At 38.5% G+C, this 24,248-nt stretch overlaps 1 protein-coding gene across 2 annotated transcripts in view; it reads left to right on the plus strand.

Moving 5' to 3' along the window:
* LOC132908185 (semaphorin-1A-like) overlaps nucleotides 1-24,248 on the plus strand; it is a 395,917-nt gene that overhangs the window by 157,302 nt on the left and 214,367 nt on the right. For both annotated transcript variants that reach the window (XM_060961947.1, XM_060961946.1), the window contains exons 3-4: nucleotides 1,615-1,711; nucleotides 9,252-9,303. In XM_060961947.1, coding sequence (XP_060817930.1) covers nucleotides 1,615-1,711; nucleotides 9,252-9,303 — 149 coding nt within the window. The remainder of the gene's footprint in view (nucleotides 1-1,614; nucleotides 1,712-9,251; nucleotides 9,304-24,248) is intronic.

Raw genomic sequence — 24,248 nt, forward strand, 5'->3', positions numbered from 1 at the left:
AGTCGTAAAACGTTATAGCGCAAGAAGTAGCCTACTGGCAGCAGTTGCGAGTGAGAGGGCTTTAGCAGGGCGAGAAGGGTTGAGAATGGAGGAGAAGGCAGCCACCACAGAGTAGGCGCGCAGCGCTTGATCGTCGACCAAGACCTAAGAGACACTCTGCCGCAATCTCTTACGCGTGTGTTCTTTCTCTTCGCTTCTGCATAACCGTTTTCCTTCCCTATCTTCTTCCTCTCCATCTGCCTCTTTTTCTTGCCGGTGATTTTTTTTCCCTACCTCGTAACTCTTACCTGCTTTCCGTTCCACCGTTCACTGTTTATCTCTCTTTCCTCCGGCTAGTCCTCCTACGCTCCTCATCCGTTCTTCTCTTCTTCTTCTTTTTTCGAGCTGGTCTTGTTTGACCAAGACGTTGCTTCTCTTCTTTCTTCTTATAACCCGTTTTCCAACACTCTCCTTGCCCCGGCATCGTGCACGAGTGGTGGTTTCCTCGGACTTTTTACTCCCTTCGTCGACTTACTCTTTCTCGTCTTCGATCTGTTTCTCCTACTCGCAGCTGTCGCAGCGAGTCTCTTTCTTCTTTCGTAGGTCGGTTTTCTTACGCGTTGGATCACGCGTAGCCGTTCCTGCTGCGTTCTATCGTACGTAGCAAGTGACGAGCGAGCTCTTCGTCCATTGAGACGCGCTGCATCGCCGCCGATACACCCACGCATCTATATCTGGCGTATAAATCTAGCCGCGTGGGAGTGCAGCCATCCGGGGGACGACGTATACGGGCAAAATCCATTCATGGACGTAGGACGCGGGCTGGGAAGCACGAGTATACGCGAGTATACGCGAGTATGACGTGGCGTTTTATAAGGCGGTAAAACGCGCCGTAATCAGCAGGAACCTTGAGAGAGAAGCACGCCAGGCCCGATATATAGTGGGCGCCCCGCGACCAATGAACATTCTGCTGCAAATCTCCCGTTTGTGTGTAATTTTTGACGCGGGCATATAGGGCTTCGATGACTCGAGCACGAAGGGAGAAACAGCGATTCTTTGGGGATCGCGAAGAAACGAATCGACGCAACGGGGCTCGCCTTTCGTTCGTCACGGTGTTAGTCATCGCTTCCGATCGTTATCGTTCCACGGAATCGCCGTTCTCCAAACGTAATCGCCCAGGGGATGATTTATCGTCTGCTATTATCGTGGGTAAATGGAGGTGCGTTTGACGAGAAGTCGGATTTGGATTTTGAGTAAATTATGCGCGAAATTGGCGAAATAGACCGCGTGTAACCTTGCATGTACCGTACGCGTTATAATAGTCGTCGAACTAGATTCGATGACGCGTAACTAATTCCACATTCCATTTAGCTTCGCGCTAATCATCGTTTCTTTGTTTTTTCCTTGCGACAGTTTCGCTTGCGTTTCAATTCACTTCCGACGATACAACGTTTCAAACGTTTTACAATTTCCTCGTGTACTTTCTACAATTTTTATTTTATCTATGAATTACACTTTTAGCATGACAGGATACATATGTGGTGTGACGAGAACAGCGACACAGCTGTAATGGGCAAGAGGCGGCAGATTTGTGGTTGAACTACTTTCTCAAGAAATCCGTTTGATCTGTTTCAGGCGAGGTGATTGGCCAGCGGTTCCTGGGAAACGAGAGCCACGTGGAGCACTTCAAGCTCCTAGAGCGCGCGACCACTTCTATCCTGATTGGCGCCAGGTAATTGTTACGTGATTCGATTCTTTACCGATCGTTGCTGCTGTTGGCGCGCCGTGCCGCCAAGGGTCAGCAGATGGTCATCGGCTATATTCCCGTCGTTCGATCCGGGTTCCCGTCGAGTCACTCCCTCGATTACGCGGCACCAAGCCCGATGACGCGGTTCCACCCTCGCACAACCCCTTGTGACGTGTCCTCTTTCATTTTACATGAGTCGTATTCCCTTGGATCGATCCGACCCGACCACCACCGGTCTTTTTCATATGAAATAAATTGCTTTCAATTACCGACACGAGCGAATAGAACGGAAAAAACGCGAGGCAATTGTCGAGGTGTACCGTGATCGTCTCCTTTCTACCTTCCTTTCTTCCTACTTACCACCTGTTCTGTCTTGCATTCTTCATCGCTCGTCGAGTCTTTAACCCTTTTGTATCTGTGAACGAGATCGTTTTCGCGAAACAGTGTGGCGAAGCGCTTTGTTTCCGACGTAAACGGTTAAAAGCGAAATCAATTGTCGTGGCGTGGAGCGACTGGAGAAAGTAATTATAAGTAATCGAGTTAGGAAACGTGTAATTTTTAAATTGTCGCAGTGAAGATACTTAGGAGAAGATAAAACAGCACTGGATTATATATTTTAATAATTATCACGTCGTTGTGGGTACTGTTGCTCTGCTGCGAGGTAGCTTGACTCAATTAGATCTCGGGCTTATTAACGTTTATCAGAATATAATTGCATTATGTTAATAAAATGCAATAACGTTGATGATATTTCAGAGCGTAAATTTTAAAGCATTTCTTAAATTAATATGTAAATCGATTGAAATTGAATTAAATCGAATTAAAATTAATCGAGTTAATTTATCATGCATTATATATTGTAATAAGATTCGCGTGGAATTTTAAATAAATAATAATATAATAATAAATTCAGTAATACCAATCAATTTCCTTTGATTCTCATTTTTAATTTTTCCGCAAGTTTCAAAAGATACCGCTAACAGTATCAAAAATTTCGCAGCACTTTAAATATAGAATTTTTTTACAATCACAAAAGCTCAAGGTGTTTTGAGATAAATGTTCGCGGTAAAGGAAAAATGTGTAATGGGTGAATACGAAAAGGATATGCATACGTGTATAAACGGAATAAAGGCGATATAATCGATATATCGATTATATCGAACCTCTAGTACGACCAGTAACTGGCAAGATGAGAAGCGCGAAAGTACCTATGAAAGGAAAGAGAAAGAAAAAGCGGAGAAGAAAATCGTAAATCGTAATGGCCGCACCGAAGACCACTGAATTTCGGCAGACTATATTTTACGTTTTCGAGTTTCACCGGTGATGTATTTCCTCGCTATGGACCACCGTATTTCGCTGCTTTTAACGCGTTCTTAACGCTTTTCTAGCGTGAATATTTTTCACTTTAAAGATTAAAGTCTGTCGAACAAAGCACGAAAGAAAAGGAAGATCGAATTTTCCAAGATTAAATTTTTACGTTTCGAATTGCGTGCTTTTACTCTCTTGAATACAACCGTTCTCTTGATTCCATTAATCTCTTTGCAGTTTTTACATCTTTCTTGTCTCTATCGTCTGTTTAAAAACTTCAGTTTTGTTTCAGTTTTGATTCGTGGAAAAGTATAAAGGAAAACTGCTTTTCAAGGATGTAACGTTTCTCTAAACTCATTAAAGATATCAACCTTCGTATAACCTCGAGAATGACAGACGAAATTAACACGTTGTTCCGTGTGGGAGGTAAAATAAAGTTCTTTCTTTAAACAGACGAAAGATGTGTTTGTGAAGAGATAGAAACTGAAGACTGACAAGTCTCCGTTAAGATCGCCTCTCTAATAACTTCAATAGTGAGAGTGAAAATAAAAGAAAATACGAGAAGCACTTATCCTAACGATCTCGAGTTTGATCAGCGCAATGCTGGCCAATTGTCTTTAAAATAGACGTTGTATTATCCGCGATAGTCGTAGCATCGCGTAATCGTGGATTTTTCCGAACGACGCGACAACGATGTCACAGAGTCATAAATTATCGATAGAAAAACCAAGGAGGTCTAACAAACATTCCGCAGGCCATCGAAACAATAACGTAGAGAGCGTTCCAGTGTCGGAAAACAGTAACAGCATGGCCATTTCTGACCTGGACCCCGGCGACACCTTCGGCGACACCCTCTTCATAGGAGCCAAATTCATGGTATATAAACCTTCCCAAAATCAGCTTTCCAAACACTCCGTTCTAACATTCTTAACACATTGCGTACGGCACTCCCAGGGCCCGCACATTTTTGAACAGTCAGGGACACTGATCCAGAAACAGCAGCCACATTACTATAAAAGCACATCACAAAAATAGAAAACTGGCTACGAGATAAATAAATAAAAGCAAACCCTAATAAATGCAACCATGTTACATTTACACTAAGAAACGGAAACCATCGAATATCCAATTGAATGGCACGCATATAACACAAACTAGGCAAGTTAATAGGCATCTAGGCAGGTAGAAAAATAAATAAATAAATAAAGGAAACGAGATATATAAATAAAAGCAAAGCCCAGTAAATGCAACATATTACATTTACACTAAGAAAACGGAATCCACCAAAAATCCAATATAACATAAACAAGGCAAGTTAATACCTAGGACTCCACTTAGATACATAACTTACATGGAAGCAACATACTAAATCAATTATTGACAAAATACGTCACCGGTACATACAACATAAAAGATATAATTTAGAAAAAACGAAGCTGGCACCCCGCTGGGGGTAGCCACCCACATGCTATATTTATTTTTATTTTATTTTTTTTTTTCACCAATAAGATATAACACTTTACCAAATGTCCATAAGAATAAATTGTAAAAAACCAAAATAAAATAAAAAAAAAAAACCGGTACATACATCAGCTCTTGACATTCTTTGTTATAATTCTGTTGGATGTCACTCTGTTGGATTCTTACGATAAATTTTGCTACTGTATCTAAAGTTCGATTCTTTACCTTATTTGTGAAACGTTCGAACTGCGACGCGAGGAGATCGCCGATGATCTGTCAATTTCGTGATTTCTTGTGTTTCTTACGTGACACTGTCACAGATGCACAACTATAAGCAAAATTCACTGCAGTGGCACCGACAGTTTTTTGCAAATATCTTGGAAACTGAAACCGAGCGATGGTTACATGCAAAGGTACAAAATATAATAATAAATATATAATAAATACATAAAGTAGTAAATACAAAAATATTGTGTAAATATATATCTAATAAATATATAAAGGTTGATTCAAAATGTTGATTCTACAGCATATTAAAAGATTATTGAAGTCGATGAGAATGATATGATTCCGAACAATTACGCAAATTTTTAGCTCATGACATATTTGAGCCCAATAAATCAATGACGTGATTTCTTGTGTCTCCTACGTGACAACGACGACGATGCTACGATACGTTTCTAATAGAACGTAACGCGTGATTTCGATGTGTGGCAGCATCGAACGCTACAGATGCAATAACGAGTCGATATCAGCTTGCGTAGTGTGCGATTCAAGGTTTGCAATTTAGAGGCGCGAACGATTGGTATGGCAGTTGAGCGAATAAATCACGCTCGGTAGTTAGTCGCTGTTACAATGTAACAGTTATTACTACGGTGTACGTTGGATAATTTGCTCGGCCAACCGATGTAACAATAATAACAAGCCCGACGCTTTGCCTTGTTAACTATCATAGAGGCCATTGTAAGGAGACGGTACAGAAACTTGGATCGTAAGTCTCTGTTTTTCCAAACAATTCCACATCGATCTAGATTAGCTCGAAGTTTTCCAGTGCGAGCTTCGTTTGAACTTTTCCTTTCGCGATTACCGCGTGTCTCGGTGATTTCAATGGTAGAAAGTTGGAGCTTGTGAATGGGGCACAGATATGATAATGCTCATTATATTTTAATGTATCGTTGTTTCATGAGAAACGAGATCACGGTGTTTGCTGGCGTTCGTATCTGATCGTTTGGGAATCATATTCAAAGGATTTCTTCTCTCGTGGAAATTTCTATTAACTTCGTGTCTTTTCAAACGTTGGAAAGCGAAACTGTGATCGCGCCAAGGAGAACACGGCGTTTTCAGAAACGCAACGTTTGCTTGGAAGAAGTTGTTAATCGACACGGTAACGTGCTTTTTCTTTTCGTGCTTTTGTTATAGAGTCGCTACGTGTGCATTCGGCGTTGCGTTTTATCTCCAACGACTACGGAATTGGATTGCAGAAAGAAAAAGAAAAGATACGAAGTAGCGATGTTATATCCGTAAATCGATTCTCTTTGATCACGTCGCGAACTTGCATACATGTTCTTACGAAGACTTAAACTCGTTCTAAGCTGTCGGACGTAACTGTCGGTTAGTAGAAAATTATTCGAAGCGAACAAATTTGCGACCGCAACGCGGTCATAAAATATCAGCCAATGCTGCTGCTTTAGTATCGTATTATATTAGTATTATTATTAAATATTTAACGCAAATAGGATAGTGTGGGGAAAACGGTTCGTTAAATTTACCAAATAAATCTGATTACGTGTAATTACGTTAGTAAACGAAAAAGATACAATAACAAGAAATCAAGATAACTGAGGACTATTTGAAGACGCGATCTTTATCGTTTGTAATCCAAAAAATAATAAGAGATAAAGATAAGAGAAGACAATTTAGTAAATGATATTTGATATTAAACACGTGATTGCTTGAAACGAATGCATTTAATTACGTGTTAATTATTCGGCTAATCGTATCAATATCGTGCAACAATAACCACGGTGTGCGTAAGCACGTGCATTGTCCAAGTAACATAAATTTTTGCGTCGCTGTTATTTTCATTCAGATTGAATGACTTTATTTTTCCGCTGTAGTTCGAGTATCGTGTGGCGTTTTCAGATAAAGCGATGCTTTTGTCTCGCTGATATATAGTTCAAAATTGCACTGGTGTTAACTTCAAAATAACTTTTATTTTTCCACCCAACGTGTATTTTTTCTCCAGTTTCCGTGCGACCATCTTTCAGTACTGTGATCGCAATTAACAACGGGAACAACTACATCACGTTTATCACGAAATTATAGACGTAATGATATCTTTTTAACACTTTGACCAGGCACAGTCTCCTGTGACTCCGCGGTGGTCATTGGTGACCGGAGCGCTTGGACTTCTTACGATTGTAAAAATTGAATGAAAATTGACAGTTAGGGGATTTTGAATATAACCGATAAATAGAAGATACGTTGAAATAAAGTGTCCCATTGAACAATTAAACATTTTTATTAGAACATCAATAAAAAAAAAAAAGAGAGAACAAATCTTGCATCTAACGGTGCACTGTGTTAAAACACTTTAAACATAAATGTGGCTCATCAATACAATCTGGACAGTAGGTGGTCACCTTTTTGGTCCGATTCTTAGCAATTTTTGATCCTCACTGTTCAACATCTTTTTTATAGTACTCTCTGCAAAATTTTCGTACCAGATACGCTTGCCTTTTTTTCTTCTGCATTTCGTGTTGTGATCTTTGTCGAATAAGTATATTTGACAGCTCTGACGAATAACACTGTGTAAGGTGCATTGCGAGTGCCATTCTAAAATCTGATACCTTGATTTTTGTTGTTGTTGCTTGTTTATAGAGTATCATGGCGTTTGAAACTGATGTATTTAACAATAGCTCTAAAGCTAATTTTATACACCACTTGAGGTTTCTTTTATGTGGTGTAGAATATGCTACCATTTGATCTGATAAATCCACAGCACATTTTCTTCTGTTGTAATCTACCACTATCATTGGTTTATCACAAACATAAGTTTCTTTGCGGACCTCTACCACTTCAGCCTAATATCTTCTACACGTATCAACAATATATTCTGCACGTTTTGCTTACGACGAAATAACGAATGTGAATAGTTTGTTGAAATAAACGAAAGCTTATAATACGTCGCTATCAATTGTTACCAAGGCGCCACGGTGACCACCAATCAGATAAGCGGTCCACTGGGGAAGAATGTTATCTTACATCATCAATTTATTATTATCGTGCCATTATATGCTTTGAATAATAAAAATACTCCTGTGGCGTCCTGAGCGAAACGTGTTATTTCGACGTGGTAGTCAAAGTGTTAAAAGCTAAAGGTGGTGATCATTGGACGTTATTACCTGTCATCCATTATCAATCTATCGGTACATAATTTCTAATTCATCTTTTCGATGGAACTATGACTACTGAATTAATTAGTATCATCTTATTACACATTCAATTTTTGACTAATCTTATTCGTCGAAAAATATCGTCCATTCTTTCGTTGCATACTTTGTACTACTCTCTTTAAAGTAATAAAAACAAGTGAGTTGCAAAAATCCGAAGATTGGCCGAGCGATTAGACCATTAAGGAAAAGTAGCAAGCAACTTTGTCGTTGCGATTAAATAAACTAATTGCAGTGAAACGCGGCTAAACGAAGTTTCCAAGTTGCGTTACGTGTGACATATTAAAGGCGATGCATTAGGGCTGGCTTAATACCTGTTCTAACTTAATATCGAACTTAATTAATTTAGCTTGAAACTTATCGCCTCGCGTCTAATACAAACACGTTTGATTGAAAATCAAAACGTCAAAGATAAAGCACTTACATTTTTAATTCGATTGAAAAGTCAATTTATCTTGCTCGCGCTGTTCAATGCTGTTCCAAAATGGTCTTCAACTTGATAGGACATTCATATTTCAAGATAATATCCTCTTCAAAGAACTTATCTGGATTGCACTTTAGGTAGATGTTCAAATAGCAATCTTAAGCAAGATTGGGACGAGGGAGGGATTAATATTTTGTAAATTTATGGCCTATGGCGTTTTATGACTATACAGACTCGTGCAAACGTTCTGCCTCTCTGTGTATCAGCAGCAGTCAGTCAAACAACAGCAGACTGACTATTTGCGCTTCGGTAGAAAAAGATGTAGGACACGATCGAATCAAAGATGATTCATATTTCTAGTATCGTAAACGACGTGACATGACGCGATGCTTTTATTATTCATCAACATTCCTGCTGTGCAAATGTTCTTAGAAATATGAGCTTCGCTTCTTCTTTCTTTCGGTGTTTAATATTTCAGCGATTCGTAATTCGCATACTTAACCAGAGCAAGTTTTTCGAAAGTAAACTTTTCTTTTCCTAAGGCAAAGATCTATACTTTCCTATGATAATTCGATAATCTATGAAAATCCTCGAAACACTCTCGATCCAAGATTTCGGACAAATGCGGAAAGGAAAGGACAAATCGAGGGATTACGCCGAGGCCAAAAGTTTATCCCCGTTTCGCGAGAAGCATCCGAGCGCTTTTGCTCGATTTTCAAGCGTCGTTGTTCCATCAGGCTGACAGTAATTACTAATGTTTATCCCGCGTCCAACTCGAGATCGTTCGAGGGTGAAAGAATGCGAGATACGAAGAGATTAGGCGAAAGATTTACGAGGCAAACACTTAACGTTACGTTTCCTGTTTTTTTCTCTGTTTCAGGAACGCCATTTACAACATAAGCCTGCACGACCTAACGGAGATCGTCGATCAGGTAAGTGAAATGCTTAAAAACTCGAAACTCGATAAAGAACGAACGAACGAATTTGGATTACGTTGCTCTTCTTGAAATTCGCCGGCTACGAGAAGGGCGGATGATCATCGCAAAAGCTTCGTAGAGCGGTTTGTCAGAAACCGGAACAGATTCCTATTGCCAGATTCCAAATTACGGTTTTATCCGATTTATATGTAGCGAGTGTTTTTAGTACCGCGGAATAAATACGATCATCGCTATTCCTGCGCGACAAACGCGATCGATAGAACGTTATTCACGTGGAATAACGTCCATCTACTCACGTACTATCAACAATCGGAGCTTGGGAAAATTCGTTTCAACGAAGACTCGCTGATTTTCTTTATCGAAAATGGACAGAGTTCGAGATTTTGATAAAGTGTATGATACGGTGAGTCGCACGATTCATCGAACGCTCTTTTCAATCTTCCTGTTTGCAATTTTTCTATAACCATTAGATTCAGCTGGAGTGAAACATACGATAATCATTTATTATTCACGTTATAGTACCACGCCACGCCAGAATAATTTACTTATAATTCTCAATGAGAATTGATCGTAAACTACTTCCAAATAAAAAAACTTTTTCTATAAAAAAGAAAACGTTGCAACAATCGTGCGAGTCATTGTGTATCTTCGTAGAAGATCCTGGACATACAGAGCAAACGATAAGCCGCGAAGCAAACGATGGCACAGCCAATGCGAATTTTGCTACTTGTCGCTGTTTGTACATCCACTGGCTATGGCTAAAAAATTCCGCTCGTGAACATTGCGCGTTTGTACTCGCGGATGAAAATAGAGAAGAAAGAAAGAAGAAGATAGAAATACTTGGGGACGGGCGAAAAGAGGGAGTCTCCTCGTTTCGCTAAAAAATGTAAAATTAGCCGAACAAGAGCGCGAATAGAATTTGCATGATAATAGGTGTTTTTCAAATTGCGCGTGTAATCCGAGCAACTGGAATTCCTTTGCAAAGAGCGAAGGACCGTTGATCGACTTCCGCCACGACTAGACTTTCTATCGTCTTTCTATCGGCTTATTTTACCGATTTCGCGCGTCCTATCGATCAAACCGAGTCTTGCCATGGTGGAGAACAAGTGGATCGTCGTAATGTCTCCTGTGGCCGCCTGAAATCGATGTAACACCCGCACGGGAGGTGAAATGGAAGCTGCAATCGCAAACTGGATATCGGTTCCGCAGCGAGAGGCACGTGAGTTGCGAAACTGCTAAGGGAATCGAAAAAGTAGCTTGAGAGATAGAGAGATACATAGAAAAAAAAGGGAAGGATGGAAAGAAATCGATGCGACATGTTCGTTGGCCGTAAGATTTGGTCGTTTGGGAGAGAATAGTAAAAGTCAGCGAGTTCTTGAGCCACGATTCGTTTGCCTTTATAGCTCATTCGGTATATCGTGATCTCGAAACAGTGGCACGCTCGATAGTTTCTTCGATCCGCTAAATTTAAACGTTACGAAAATAACACAGTCGACGACGTGGCTATTTGCTCATAACGGATCTCGTATGTGAATTCTGAAATTCAGCAAGCATGTACTCGGTTATATCAATAAACGAAATGTAAATTGATCCACTCTATCCGTCTTTCGATAATGATCGATTCGATACACTTAGCTTACGACCACGAGCTTACGCGTCATCGTGCGGCTCGCTTGATAGAACGGTGACACGTATTAATCGACGTTTCTACCCGTGGACCGGAGGCCTCGTGCGCGCTGTAACAGATTGCAAGCGATTATTCTTACGCCGTGCTGATACTGGAGCCGCGAGATGCGTAAGCATTCCACGATCCACGCAATCGAATTTACTTTCATTGATGACGATGGAAAGTAAAAAGCTTTCCTTTCTAAAATTTCTCAGACAATTTTTCCTTTGGCAATTAATTTATAATTTTGTTGGAAGACTGATGGAAACGTTTCGCTTCCTCTTCCAAAGTAGACACAATTTCGCAAACGTGTTCAACTGTACTTTTTGTATTTTCGCCTTTTATATTTCTAATATTACTTTAATAAATTCTGTATGAATCATATTCCGAATCTTCTCAGAAAGAACGTCAAGTTAGTCGCGCAATCCAAGAATATACCATTTTTATCTATAATCGATGAATAGATAAAACAATGAAAGAAATGAGATGAACGGGGATATCTAATAAGGGAATCTGCATAAAATTGACGATCTCGATGCTCGAAACCATCTTGCGTGAGTGAAAATTACGATATCGAATTACCAAGAAGTGCTAATTAATATCTGAAAGCATAACGCCAACTATAAACTGCTTCGTTTCCGATACGTTTGGGAATTGTACGTCGATTATATCATATTCTCCTATAGTTGCTATAGGTCGACATTTTCGTGCTACGCTTTAGATTTCGCGGTTACGGTATTTACAGAAACAACTTCGTCTTACAGAAATGGATTTCCAGATAAATTCACACCGTTCGAAATATCGACGCACATTTCAATCTAATTTTCTATTTGCGCAATCCTAAATTTACTTCCATACTACTTGCTACGTTCGACCTATATTTCGAGAATTATCAATTCGAAAGAGCGAAGACAGTGAATATCTTCGTTCGACTTTTAATCGACTTTTTAATTCAGCACGCGATCTTCGAGATGTCGATACTATTTATTTAATACTTTTTATTAGTTTCTATCGTGCAAACGTATCATCCATTAGTGCAAGTATTAAAAAAAGCGTTGACCGACGTTGTTATTGATACCTGTCTCGGTTGTTTGACAACGACGACGAACGGTAATTGACACTTCCGTCTACGAGTTTCAATTACAATTATCCCTATCGTCGGATCAACTAACCGATCGATCGAATCATTTACGTTTCGTTTGAGCTGCTGTGTCAAGTCTATGATTGTCCTGTTTCTATGCGCGGCGATAAAACGAGTACGAGTATTTCGAGTACAATTATTTTGAGTAGACAGATTAAAGCCGAGCGTGGCTCTTCAAATTTAATTCGATGCGACACTACGGTTTGATCTTTCTGAGAGCTGATCATCTTTAACGCTGCAGCTACCACAACACTCAAAACGACTGCTTTTACAATTCTATTTTCAAATTCTTACTTCGTCTTACATTTCTTTTTCCGCAAACACCTTTTTCCGTAATCACTTTTGCAGCGATAATCAAAGCAATTATATAATTTTTTTTTATAGAAACAGCTTCGTATTAACTGTGGGTAGTTCTAGTGTTAAGTTGAATGCGAAGCACCGACAATCAGCACATTGAAATTACCCGAACTGTGGTCGGCGACTCGAATAAGGTAGAAATACAAAACGTTACGATTTGTAGCCTTTTTCTTTAAGTTCTTCCACGTTTACGTTGCACCTGCGCTGAACGACAAGATCGGCGATGAGCACGAACCGTAGAAATACATGGAATTGTTTTATAATAGAAGCGTATAACGGAATTGCATGTGTTTCTATGGTTCGCTCTCATCGCTGCTCTTATCGTTTATCGCAGCTCCAACGTAAACGTACCCTAACTTCGATAAAAAGTCTGCCGCTAGATGAAGCGAGCCGGCCGTTGTAGGAAAAACGGGCAACGGTTCGTTCGCTCAGTCTGTTCGTACCGATGTAATATTTCATGGAACGACACCAACGATGTTGACATTGTTCTATGAAACGCCGTAGAATATCTACCTATCCGTATACCTATATTCGACGCTATAAATGCCATTAGTTCTTTGCTTTCGAATTAACCGTTCTAGTGCCAGAGGGGGTAACACTAGAACTACCACACCGATCAAATTGACTGGTTTTACAATTTTATTTTAAAGTTCCTACTATTTTTTCTTTATTTGGAAGAATTTCATTCTCATTGAGAATTATAAGTAAATTACTCTGGCGTGATACTATAACGCGAATAATAATGATTATCGTATGTTTGATTCTAGCTGAATCTAATGTTTAAATCTAGAGGGTGATGTCTTTTTAGCCTACGGATCTCATCCATCGCGTCAAGTAATTATGTAACTAATGGGTTTTAGTGGTTGTTAACTCTTATGTTATATCTATTACTGAATTTGGATATTTCTTTTTTAACTGTAGGTATTTTAAGGTCGCGATTTATTGTTTCGTTGGTAACATACCAAGATGCATCTATTAAGGATCTTAGAGTTTTTGATTGGAATCGTTGAAGAATTTCTACGTTGGAATTACTCGCTGTTCCCCATAGTTGGATCCCATAGGTCCAAACAGGTTTAAAATTCCTACTTCATGCTATATTTTTTTCCCACAATGATGTAATGATTTTCACAGCGATAACTAAAAGAATGATATAATGAATTTTATTTTGTTTTTTATGTATTCAAAATAAAAATAAATTGTATCAAGGCTACTTATACCAACACCAGTCAAAATGAGTGGTATTTGTCAAAGTGTAAAAAGATTCTGCAATCTGTTTATCGAACCCCAATTAACCAGTTTCCTCGTTTTCTACAACTTCCCACACGTTTTTCAAATTTTTACTGCGTATCATTCTATATGATGATATCAGATATCAGGAAAATTTCGAATTGATCGCTAGATAGACATCAGAAATACCACACCAGTGAAAATGACTGGTTCTACAATTTTATAAATGTGTCAACCCTCATTTAGGCATCCCAGATGGATTAATAATGTCCTACATAATATGGAATTGCTTCTGTAAGAAAGTAACAAATCAATAAATATAAAAATATTCTATTATTACGTATTTTTTAAAGACCAGTCATTTTCACTGGTTTTGGTAGAAATAGCTTCGCGTTAACTATCGGCAGTTCTAGTGTTAAGAATCCGCGTTGGATTGAGCCATGCAGCGCGATAGCGCTCCGCTCATTCATTTGCGAGAAATGCCGATCGACGCAATCATGCTGCTCTTTTTTTCGTTTATGCAGGTGGTTTACGATTATTTGAAAAAAAAAGTAATTGCGAGAGGAAACTCTGATATGACTCGCAACGAGCTACATTCGGAACCGAGCGCGTTGCGAATTGATGATCGTAACCAAACATTGCGACACAATTCACCATATTACGCGAATAGCGCGATCGAGGTGGGTGGCGCTAAAACGGTTAAGGACGTTGGTATCCATCTTTCGTACAAAGGGATGGAAAAGTCAATCGAGTTACTACAGGAAAGCTCGCCTTTGGGTATTTAACGTTCATCCGTTAACCACCTGAAATGGAGTCAACGTTTCGCGAGCTGCAAGGCGAGTTTCTCTCAGAGAACATTTCACTCTTGTCTTTCTGGTTTCTCGTGTCTGCGTTTACAAACAATCGATTACAAGCAAAGTCCCTACGGCAGGTTTCTCCATTTGAATGGGCACACGCAAAGTTTCCTTTCCTTTTCAAAAATCTTATTCCAAGAAGTTGAAATAGCAGATGGAGTCGTAACGGAAACTAATACGACTTAAGAAGAATCTATTTATTCCAAGCTGTGTAATAAAATAATCTTCCTTCTTCTCTCTAAATATCGATAGGAACACGATTGGGAAATTTGAGAAATTATTTGGGTACTGGTAACATAAAAATGGCAACTGGCTAAAAAAGAAGAAATGATAACAATAATGGAAACTGGTAACATGAAAATACGTTCTTGTGTTTGTTCTATATTTCTTGTATACTTTCGTATCGCATTTTTCTTGCCTTCTTACAAATATAACAAACATACAGATGTTTACCCTCTTCTTCCTTCAATGCACGTTAATCATTTGCCAATGTTATTCCGTAACCGGTTCTTTTCGTTCGTATGGAGTCTCTGCCAGAGTTCGGTGTAAACTGTAAATTGCAAATAACGAGAGCGATCGCGAGGCCATGCGCAAAGACACTCCGATCCAACAAAGTGACAGAATCGCGAGAATTCTCGATCCAGCTTAGCTACGTGACTCTGTTATTCCGCCGATCTTCCGCGTTCCATGTCGCGTTGCGCTGTGGGGGAAATTTCTTTGGGAGAAGTCACCGCATCGAAGGCTCAACGAACAGGTGCAGTACAGAACAGCCAGAAGATCGAAGGCAGAAAGAAAGAGAGAACGCGAGAAGAAACGTTCGAAGGAACGTTGCCGAAAGATTCGATAATGAAAAATTGGTTAAACCAAGCAAGTTGCGCTGTTAATCGAGCTAATTGGACGAGAAAGTCTTAATATCAGGTTAATATCGAACGCTTTTTACAACGAAAGATCGCCTTGTATCGGTGTACGCCACTCTATTTCGAAATTCGAGCAGACCCGTGAAACGAGTAATCTGTAAAGATTTTACGTTACATTACATGAAAACGAATTAAAGTATCGTCGAATCTAATAAACGGTTCGCCGAAGATACGGTTTTGTCTCGAATTTACGCGATTAAAACGGAAGACAGACCAATTTTAAGATATTCTCAGTTTCATGAAATTTTAACTTATTTTTGTTATTGTTGCGAATTGTGGATCTTAATCGCCGAAATAAATGTATGGGAACACTTAGATGATACTTAGAATTGATATCAAAATAGTTTCAGATTTATTTAATATGTGATTTACAAGATATTCGTCGATACATATTTTCACGCGTCTCGGTACTCTCTTTGTCTCACCATCTTCTATACTACATTACCAACGGAACAGTTGCATTCTTCTGTTTGCGAGACGCTGTGCACGCACAAACTTCACACACTCATACTGATATATGCGTGTCACTACTACGCGGCTAATCTAGTGTAGCACATAAAATTACACATATCTATCTGTTATTTATATCGTTGAAAGACTTTTCTTATCGACCGGATCGTTTCACTTTCACATAATAAGAATGGATCTTTAAAAATGTGACGAACATTTCGAATAGATGTGGATGGTCGATAGAAGAAGCGCCGATGGACTCTGAGATAGGCAAGTGTATTTCAGCCGAAGATAATTCGCTTGAAAATTGGTCGAGCGTGGCAGAAGAGTCGTCGGCGTGGAAACGGTGGTGCGACAAACACGGAAACTTACTCGAAGTGAAAAAGATGCCGACGAGTCGAAGTCAGAAACGAGACGCTGCGGCGGAAGCTGGCACGGAGAAAGGAAACGCTGGCTGAAAACACCGGTTTGCCGTCGAGATCAGCGGACAACATGGTCTCGCGCTGTCTGCCGAGAGTCGAGAGAGAACGCCTTTTCGACGAACCGCAATTTCGCTGGTAGGCGCGGAACGTCGGTTGGCTAGGAACGACGTTGTTGACGTCGTAATCCCACAACGAAAGTTTTCCGCGGGGCTAATTGAGTCTAGCGACTCCTATCCCTCCACCCATCCTGGGCACGGCCTCCTTCTCTTCTCTTCTCTCCTCTTCATCTTTTTCCTCTATCTGTGACTGGAGCTGCAAGTTTCGTGACTCGAGTGTTACCTCCGAACTCGACGGTGCATCGTTATTTCTGACGACAATGAGGCAGAGATAAGAGAAGGATCGGATCTTACCGCGACTCGTCCTCCGTGGCTGTCTCCTTTTTCCTCTTCTTCATGTTCTTAGTATTCTCTTTCTCTTTTTGCAACGCGGCTCTTCAGCTTGTTTCTTTTGGCAACAGCTACTGCTGCAGGCTGTTGCGACGACTCGATTCGGTTTAGAGGCATTTCGCGACGTTTTAAGATTTCCTGGAGACGCTGCTCTATTATTTAGATAAGGAAGATGTTGTTCTGCATGGAAATTATACCTCGGTATGGATAGCGTTGCAAGCAGAACTTTATTCTACCAAAAGAATTCTTCTCCGAGGAATCGACGGTTAAGAAGATTACATTTATCGGTATATTGAATAATAATCAACTTTCAGATAGATTCGAATATTTATTAGATACTGGAAAAATAGCCTGTTATCATGTTGTTTTTTTTAACATTAGAACTACCATACCAGTCAAATTGGCTGCTTTTACAATTTTATTTTAAAATTCCTACTTCATGTTATATTTCTTTCGCAATGATATAATGACTTTCGCAACGATAACTAAGAGAATAATATAATGAATTTTATTTTGTTTTTTATGTATTCAAACTGAAAATAAATTGTATCAAGGCTACTTATACCAACACCAGTCAAAATGAGTGGTACTTGTCAAAGTGTAAAAGGGTCCTGCAATATGTTTATCGAACCCCAATTAACCAGTTTCCTCGTTTTCTACAACTTCCCACACGTTTTTCAAATTTTTACTGCGTATCATTCGATACGATGATATCAGTTATCAGGAAAATTCCGGATCGATCGTTAGATCAGAACGACTGGTTCTACAATTTTATAAACGTGTCAACCCTCGTTTAGGGATCATGGTTCTAGATGGATTAATAATACCAAAAACGTACTATATAACATGGAATTCCTTCTGTAAGAAAAGTAATAAATCAATAAATATAAAGATATTCTATTATTACGTATTTTTTTAAAGACCAGACATTTTGGCTGGTTTTGGTAGAAATGGCTTCGTGTTAACAATCGGTAGTTAGTTATCTAGTGTTAATATTCTATACAAGTTACTGTCACAGTCTGCAGAGATACAAAGTAGGCTTTGTCTGGAAAATCTTAGCGTTACATACAGTTGCTATGCTGCCTGGGAAAGTTCAAAGAAACAGTTGAATAGCGAACATGTCCCGCTATAACGTGAGCAAAATTGATATTGCTCACCATTGGCTGACCATTGTTGGCAATTATTATCTGTTTGTGAACATTACCAATTTTGATTTACAGCTGCGCTATAAGTTGTTCCTGTTTTATTCATCTCGCTCGTCGTGTCGCTCTTTTACAAACCAAGTATTCGGTTGAGCATAGAAAAATCTGCGGCTGGAGGAAGCTTTTTCAAACTCGTACTAAATAATTTTATTAAATAGTTGGAATTTTATTTTGTAAAATATTCGGATAATAGTTTTCGGACGTAGTTGTGGCCCCGTCCACGATTCGTCTCGCGTCGAAGCTGTTGGCGAAAAAGTTGTCAGGATTTTTACATTAGGTTGTCCGGAAAGTGTCTTTCTTTCGCAAACGTGTTTTTACAACAGTGTACCTTCATACGAACGTGAAACCAAGTCTGTGAAATGTCATAGTGTTTATCTCAACAGAACAAAATGGATCGTACGTAATTCGACAAAATAATATAAAACGGAAAATGTCGTGCATCCATTATTTCCTTATAAAACGAAAGGAACTTTTCAGACAACCTAATATAATACATATACGTGAAACAATACTCTTGATACTTCGTTTCAACAGGAACAACTTAGCACAGCGCTGCTCTCTTAGATTTATCTGTCATTATTCACAATGCCACTTAGTGGTAAACAATGTCGATTTTGCTTGGATTATATCGCTATTTGACTATTACTTTGGACTTTGCTAGAGAGTAACAGTAACATTTCTCTGACAAAACTGACTTCGTACGGTCTGCGGACTGCGTTCCTAACGTATACGCATGTTACGCGACTTCAAAATTGCTGGATCGAACGAGTCATTGGTTTTCTTATTTTCGATCTATCCTTCAACTTTTTTGTAAAGTTTATCCTATAGACTGTGCTTCTTTGACTATCTATCGACATCCATTTCTTTGCTATTTTCTCGTGGAAACGAGCAAGGTACGAAAACGTGGCAGAAGTTTGCAATTTCGATGATAGTTGGTTGTAAGTTCATGCGAATATTTGGAAAAATATAAGACAATTTTGCGTCTAATATTTCTTTGTATTGAGATTTACAAACCTCGATATTATATCGATAAAATATACAAATTGTCCTTGTTGATGCTAACGATATTTATTTGAAGATCGTACGAAACTAAAACCAGTTCTGCAAAGATTGGACGAAACGCGATGGAGGCTCTGAAGCGTTAAATCGCGTGCGAATACTTAAATAATTGAAATTTTAATAAAACGGCTATATTTGTGAAAAGAAAGAAAAAAAAGGAATAGTTTATATCGCAGGCTGTCAGAAAACCAATAGTTACGAACGCAATTCACCAGAATCGAATCTTGGGTAACCGAAGTTACGTGTATCCGAGCATTCGTATGCAGTCCCATACTTTTGAGATCCCGACCAGATTCCAATCAAAATATTCGATGCTATCTGACCCGAAATTTTCGGGTATCCGCATAACCCTGGTACGTAAATGGATTCTAGAATGCAACTAAGAAAGCGCAGATATAATAGTTTCCCAAGTGCACTGCAACCGTACAATTTCATTTTTGTCCAGACTTGATCAGAGTCGACGAGAAGTCAGTCAGTCGCACGATCGAACACTACGAACAAGCTGTAATCATTGTAAATAATATAATTCAACACCCCCCTTCCCTTCCCTCTCATCCCCCCCCCCAAATCCCACAACGCATAAAAGTAATACACCGAGGAGTCCTGTTTTGCGGCCAAGTTTCAGGACAAAATACAACACACACAAGAATACACAAAAATCACGCTCCAATGCGACTTAAACCCAAAAAACAAAAAAATAAACGCAAAAACCGAAAATCCACGACACATATTAGACCATGGCTACGTCGTACCGACGCGTATCGGTACTTTTTGCCTAAACACACTATACTCAAATTCATTGTTTATTGTGAATCTCAAAAATGTACAAAAAATCAAATATTGGCTAAATAAACTATTTAAAAAAAAAAAAAAAAAAAAAAAAAACACTACGAACAATGCACGACATTACGTGATTGCTAAAGTTAAAAGTAGCTAAGCGATTAAAGATGCAGAAAAAATTATCGAAAGGTAAAAACTGAAACGTAAAACGATCAATTTTTTATCGCGTCGTGACAAATCTGATTTATTTCCGATCGATCGATAAAAAATTCGTTAATAATCGTTATCGATGTGATATCTTTCAATAGTCTTTTTTGTTTCCTTCGTCCTTTTAAATCGCTCGATATAAAAAACGCAGTGATGTAGACAGCATATTTCGTACTGTTCTCATTACCATTTCATGCTTTTTTATCGATTCTCTTGCAGAGTACATATTAGGTTGTTCGAACAGTTTCTTTCGTTTTATGAGGAAATAATAAACGCACAATGTTTTTTGTTTTCTATTGTTTTGTCGAATTACGTACGATCCATTTTGTTCTGTTGAGATAAACACCGCGATATTTCACAGACTTGGTTTCACGTTTGTATGAAGGTGCACTGTTGTAAAAAACACGTTTGCGAAAGAAACATATTTTTCGGACAACCTAATATATCGTTATTTTCATTCCAAGCTACATGGTTCTAAATTGTTTTCAAACCAGTGGAATATTCGTTATGAAGTTAGATGGAATATATCGTTCTTTATAGAAAATCCTTCCAACTATACGTCTGTGTGGTAGATACCGTTTTGCCAAAATTCTATTGTCTTCTGAAAGCTTGCGACCGAGTAATGGGTTCGTTCGATGAATCGTTTGAAACGTTTACAGACGTAGAATTCATCGGACTGGGTGTAAAGGGTTGGCCGAGAATTATTTTCCCTTACGGTACAAAAGTAAAATTGTAATAACTACCCTGTATCTACCTAATTTTACTAGCAGAGAAACCTTGTTAAATTAATATTTAGAATGCTGTGTGTGTCTGGCTTCAATAAACTTTAACGAACAAATTAATTTTATTGTACACGATATGTTATTCGTTATAGATGTTGCAGATTTTAAAACGTTTTCACCTGTTCTCTTTGAACAATTTCATCTGCGAGCAGATGAACGGTCAGATTTCTTTTATATCTAGAGCCACTTGAAAATTAACGTATGATATTAAAAGCTGAGTTACTAATTTGAATTTTCCGTAAAAACTGCATGTTCTGTTGCTCCACGGTCATTAAACGGAAATGTCGGCATTTTCATTTTATCAGACGAGTAACATTTTTTGCAATTTCACCGTATGGTTGGAAGTTACGCGTACCTGTATTTATGCGACTGGTACACGTAATAGTATTATCCGCATGATCCGATAACACGATTGTCCTGCTGGAGCATAGTACGGAGGACCAGCCATTATCGTGCTAATATGTAAATACGTTGGAGATTCGATTTTCTGATCCACTCGCACGTTAAGATATTTCACCCTTTTTCGATTCTCTGATTTTTTAATCTCTAACTATCGGCATTTCGTTAGATGATTTTCTTCTCTTTCGACAAACATTCCCTATTTTTTCAATTGTTCAAATTGGTTAAAATTGGTTTTTTGTTTGTTAAATTACTACAGGATATCAAACAGCGATCCATAGAATAAAGAATACAGTTATTTGCGTGCAAAAATAAATCGAAAGTATGGAATAAAATGTATCGATTTGAAATTTAATTTTCGTGTCGATCGGAATTAATAATTGTTTACAATTCTTGATAAGTGAAAATAATTTCTGGTAGCGAAGGATGAGTCGAAGTGGATTACATATTTCAGTTGTAGGTAATAATTTACTTTTTCAGAGATCCTTTGTTTTTTAATACGTTATTACATTCGCATGAAAATTTCGTTATGTTATGTAGTATGCTTCCATTTTCTTGAATTAAATTCCGCGTAACTCAGTTTAATTCTTCTCTGTACATTTTTAAACTTACGCTTGTAGAAGTTTCCGATCAGCGAATAACTCGATTAAATCTACATTTAATTTAATTTGATGTATGATATTCATAAAATTAATATTGTATGATAAATATTTAATATTGAATATGTAATTGTGCGCTGGTTAAAATTCTTGTCGTTTCACCGTTCGTTATTTTGCTTATATATCGATTCAGTCGAAATTGTAAAAATTAATTTTGTTGCATATTCTCGATTACCGAACGTAGTTTCCAACTGTAACATTAATTGTCGTATAGCCTGTATTTCTTAGTTTTATTTTATTTTCATTTAATTTATTATTCCGTTTTAATTTATGTCACGTCGTTCAAAAATCAAAAATCGGAAGTTAAAAATAAAAAATAATAAAAAATCACATCGTTTAATATCTTTCTTATTTATTTTTTCCAGAAGATCATAGTTTAAAAGTAAAACAATTACATTTGTATGTTTCTACCAATGAAGCTCTTGATCTTGATGCATATCGCTAGAATCTGCATGTTTCTCGATGATTTTAGAAATTGTAAAAATAAGATCGGGAAGGAAAATTTGTTAAAATCTCCTTTAGAAAATTTACACAATTTTATTTCTCATGATTATTTCGAGAAAAAAAAATAAGAATATTTGATGGTACAGTGGTAGCTAGGTATTTTTTTCCTATCTATACGAAACTGTTCACAATTCCAGTTCTTTTATTCCTTCGTAGCTGTGTATTTATTACATTTAAACTTAAGCATTTCTTTGATTAAATCATGCTTTAATAAGTTGCTAACCGATCGATCGTGACACGATTAGCATGAAAGAAAATGAACGTGGCGGCAAGTTGCAGGGAATTTCACCGACAGCCCCGTTCTATTTGCGCGCGCTAATAATTCAAGTACCCTCGAGAGACAAGTTTTATCATCGCGTCGTAAGGGTCCAGCCGGTATAAAGAAACTTGCCTCGTACAAAGGCGGTCGTTTATCGGATGAATTTATTCATGATTCATCCAACTTCTTAATACTCCGCAACCGGCCATCGCGTCTGATAGCAGCAAAAGTTGAAACGAGTTCAAATTCCGTGGTTGACAACAAGCTGCTAAACCATCGATGCTTCTCATCCTTATCGATACTCTGACATTTTATTTCGCCAGCACAGTAAGTTAATAAGTAGCGTAAAGTACAGATGAAAAGGGTTTACTTTGAGATTAGATTAGATATCAAAGCAGCGTTCTTATTTTTTTTTCTTTTTTCTAATATAAGGAATATCTTTAAATGGCAAAGGTGATAAAAGAATTTCTGCGTATTTTTCGTATTTCTGCCTAGATAATTTGATAATATAAGAATGAAACAATATCTCTTTCTATTTTTCAAATGGGTAACATTTAGGTCGCGAGTAAATACGACGACTCGAAATAAAAAGCCATCACGATTCGAAAATAACAGGATTTTCAAGCGGCCATGCATCTTCGAGTTTCATCGGTGTACTATACGCGGAATTTTTCCTCCCATTCGAGCAAGATTGATATTACGAAGGAAATCTGCAAAGTAAATATATCAAGGTCTGGTCTAGTATCACGCAATGGCTGCACGCATTGCTTTGATAAGATTACCTGTCGATAGATAGAGAATCGCGTGTTTCTACCCACCGTAGACAGTACATAAATCTGGCGTGGCGGTCGTTGAAATTTATTTCACGAAGCAAAGGTGTCGACTTGCTATAGGCTGGCTCGTTCTCGTGCAAACCAACTAGATGAATCGTGGAGGATGTCCATTTTCTACGAATTTTTCAAATCGTCCAAATGATTTGTTTTCCTTCGTTACGATACGTTACGATTCGCCGGTTGAACATTGAAGCGGATAAAAGATATTCGTAGCGAATGTTCGTCTAATTGATAGAGAAAATCTTTGATCGTTTTTTAATCATTTGTAACGACACGATCGTATTTCTATGAGAAAATTACGGATTCCTCACGCGATACCATCTTTTTCTAAGGTTCGTGCGTACCGCAAATTGTTGCGAGTTTCGCACGGATGAGACTCTCGACCGGATACGTGGCTAAAACAGCCATTGTCTCGCATAATCAGCACGTAATGGCGCGTTGCACGATGTACTTGTGTTGCCGCGTACCGGAGATAAGGCGCCTCCGGAAACTGGCCGATCGTTCCTTCTCTCCAAACGTCTTCTCTCTCCATCTCGGACGTTGCGCGTTATTTCGTCCTGCTCGAGATCTTGACCCTAGAACTCTCCACGGTACTTGAGCCGCAAGGTGGTTCGCGATCACAGCTTCTTACGATTTTTCGATTCGTTCGTTAATTCTTCCGTTCGTTTGAACTTTCAGTAACACGCAGCTTTTTCTTTCAAATTAACAATCGATCTCTCTCTCTCTCTCTCTCTCTCTCTCTACAAATTGTTCGATCGATGCGCGGAATTTGTTC

This window comes from Bombus pascuorum, chromosome 6 (assembly GCF_905332965.1).
Source record: "Bombus pascuorum chromosome 6, iyBomPasc1.1, whole genome shotgun sequence".
Classification (NCBI taxonomy): domain Eukaryota; kingdom Metazoa; phylum Arthropoda; class Insecta; order Hymenoptera; family Apidae; genus Bombus; species Bombus pascuorum.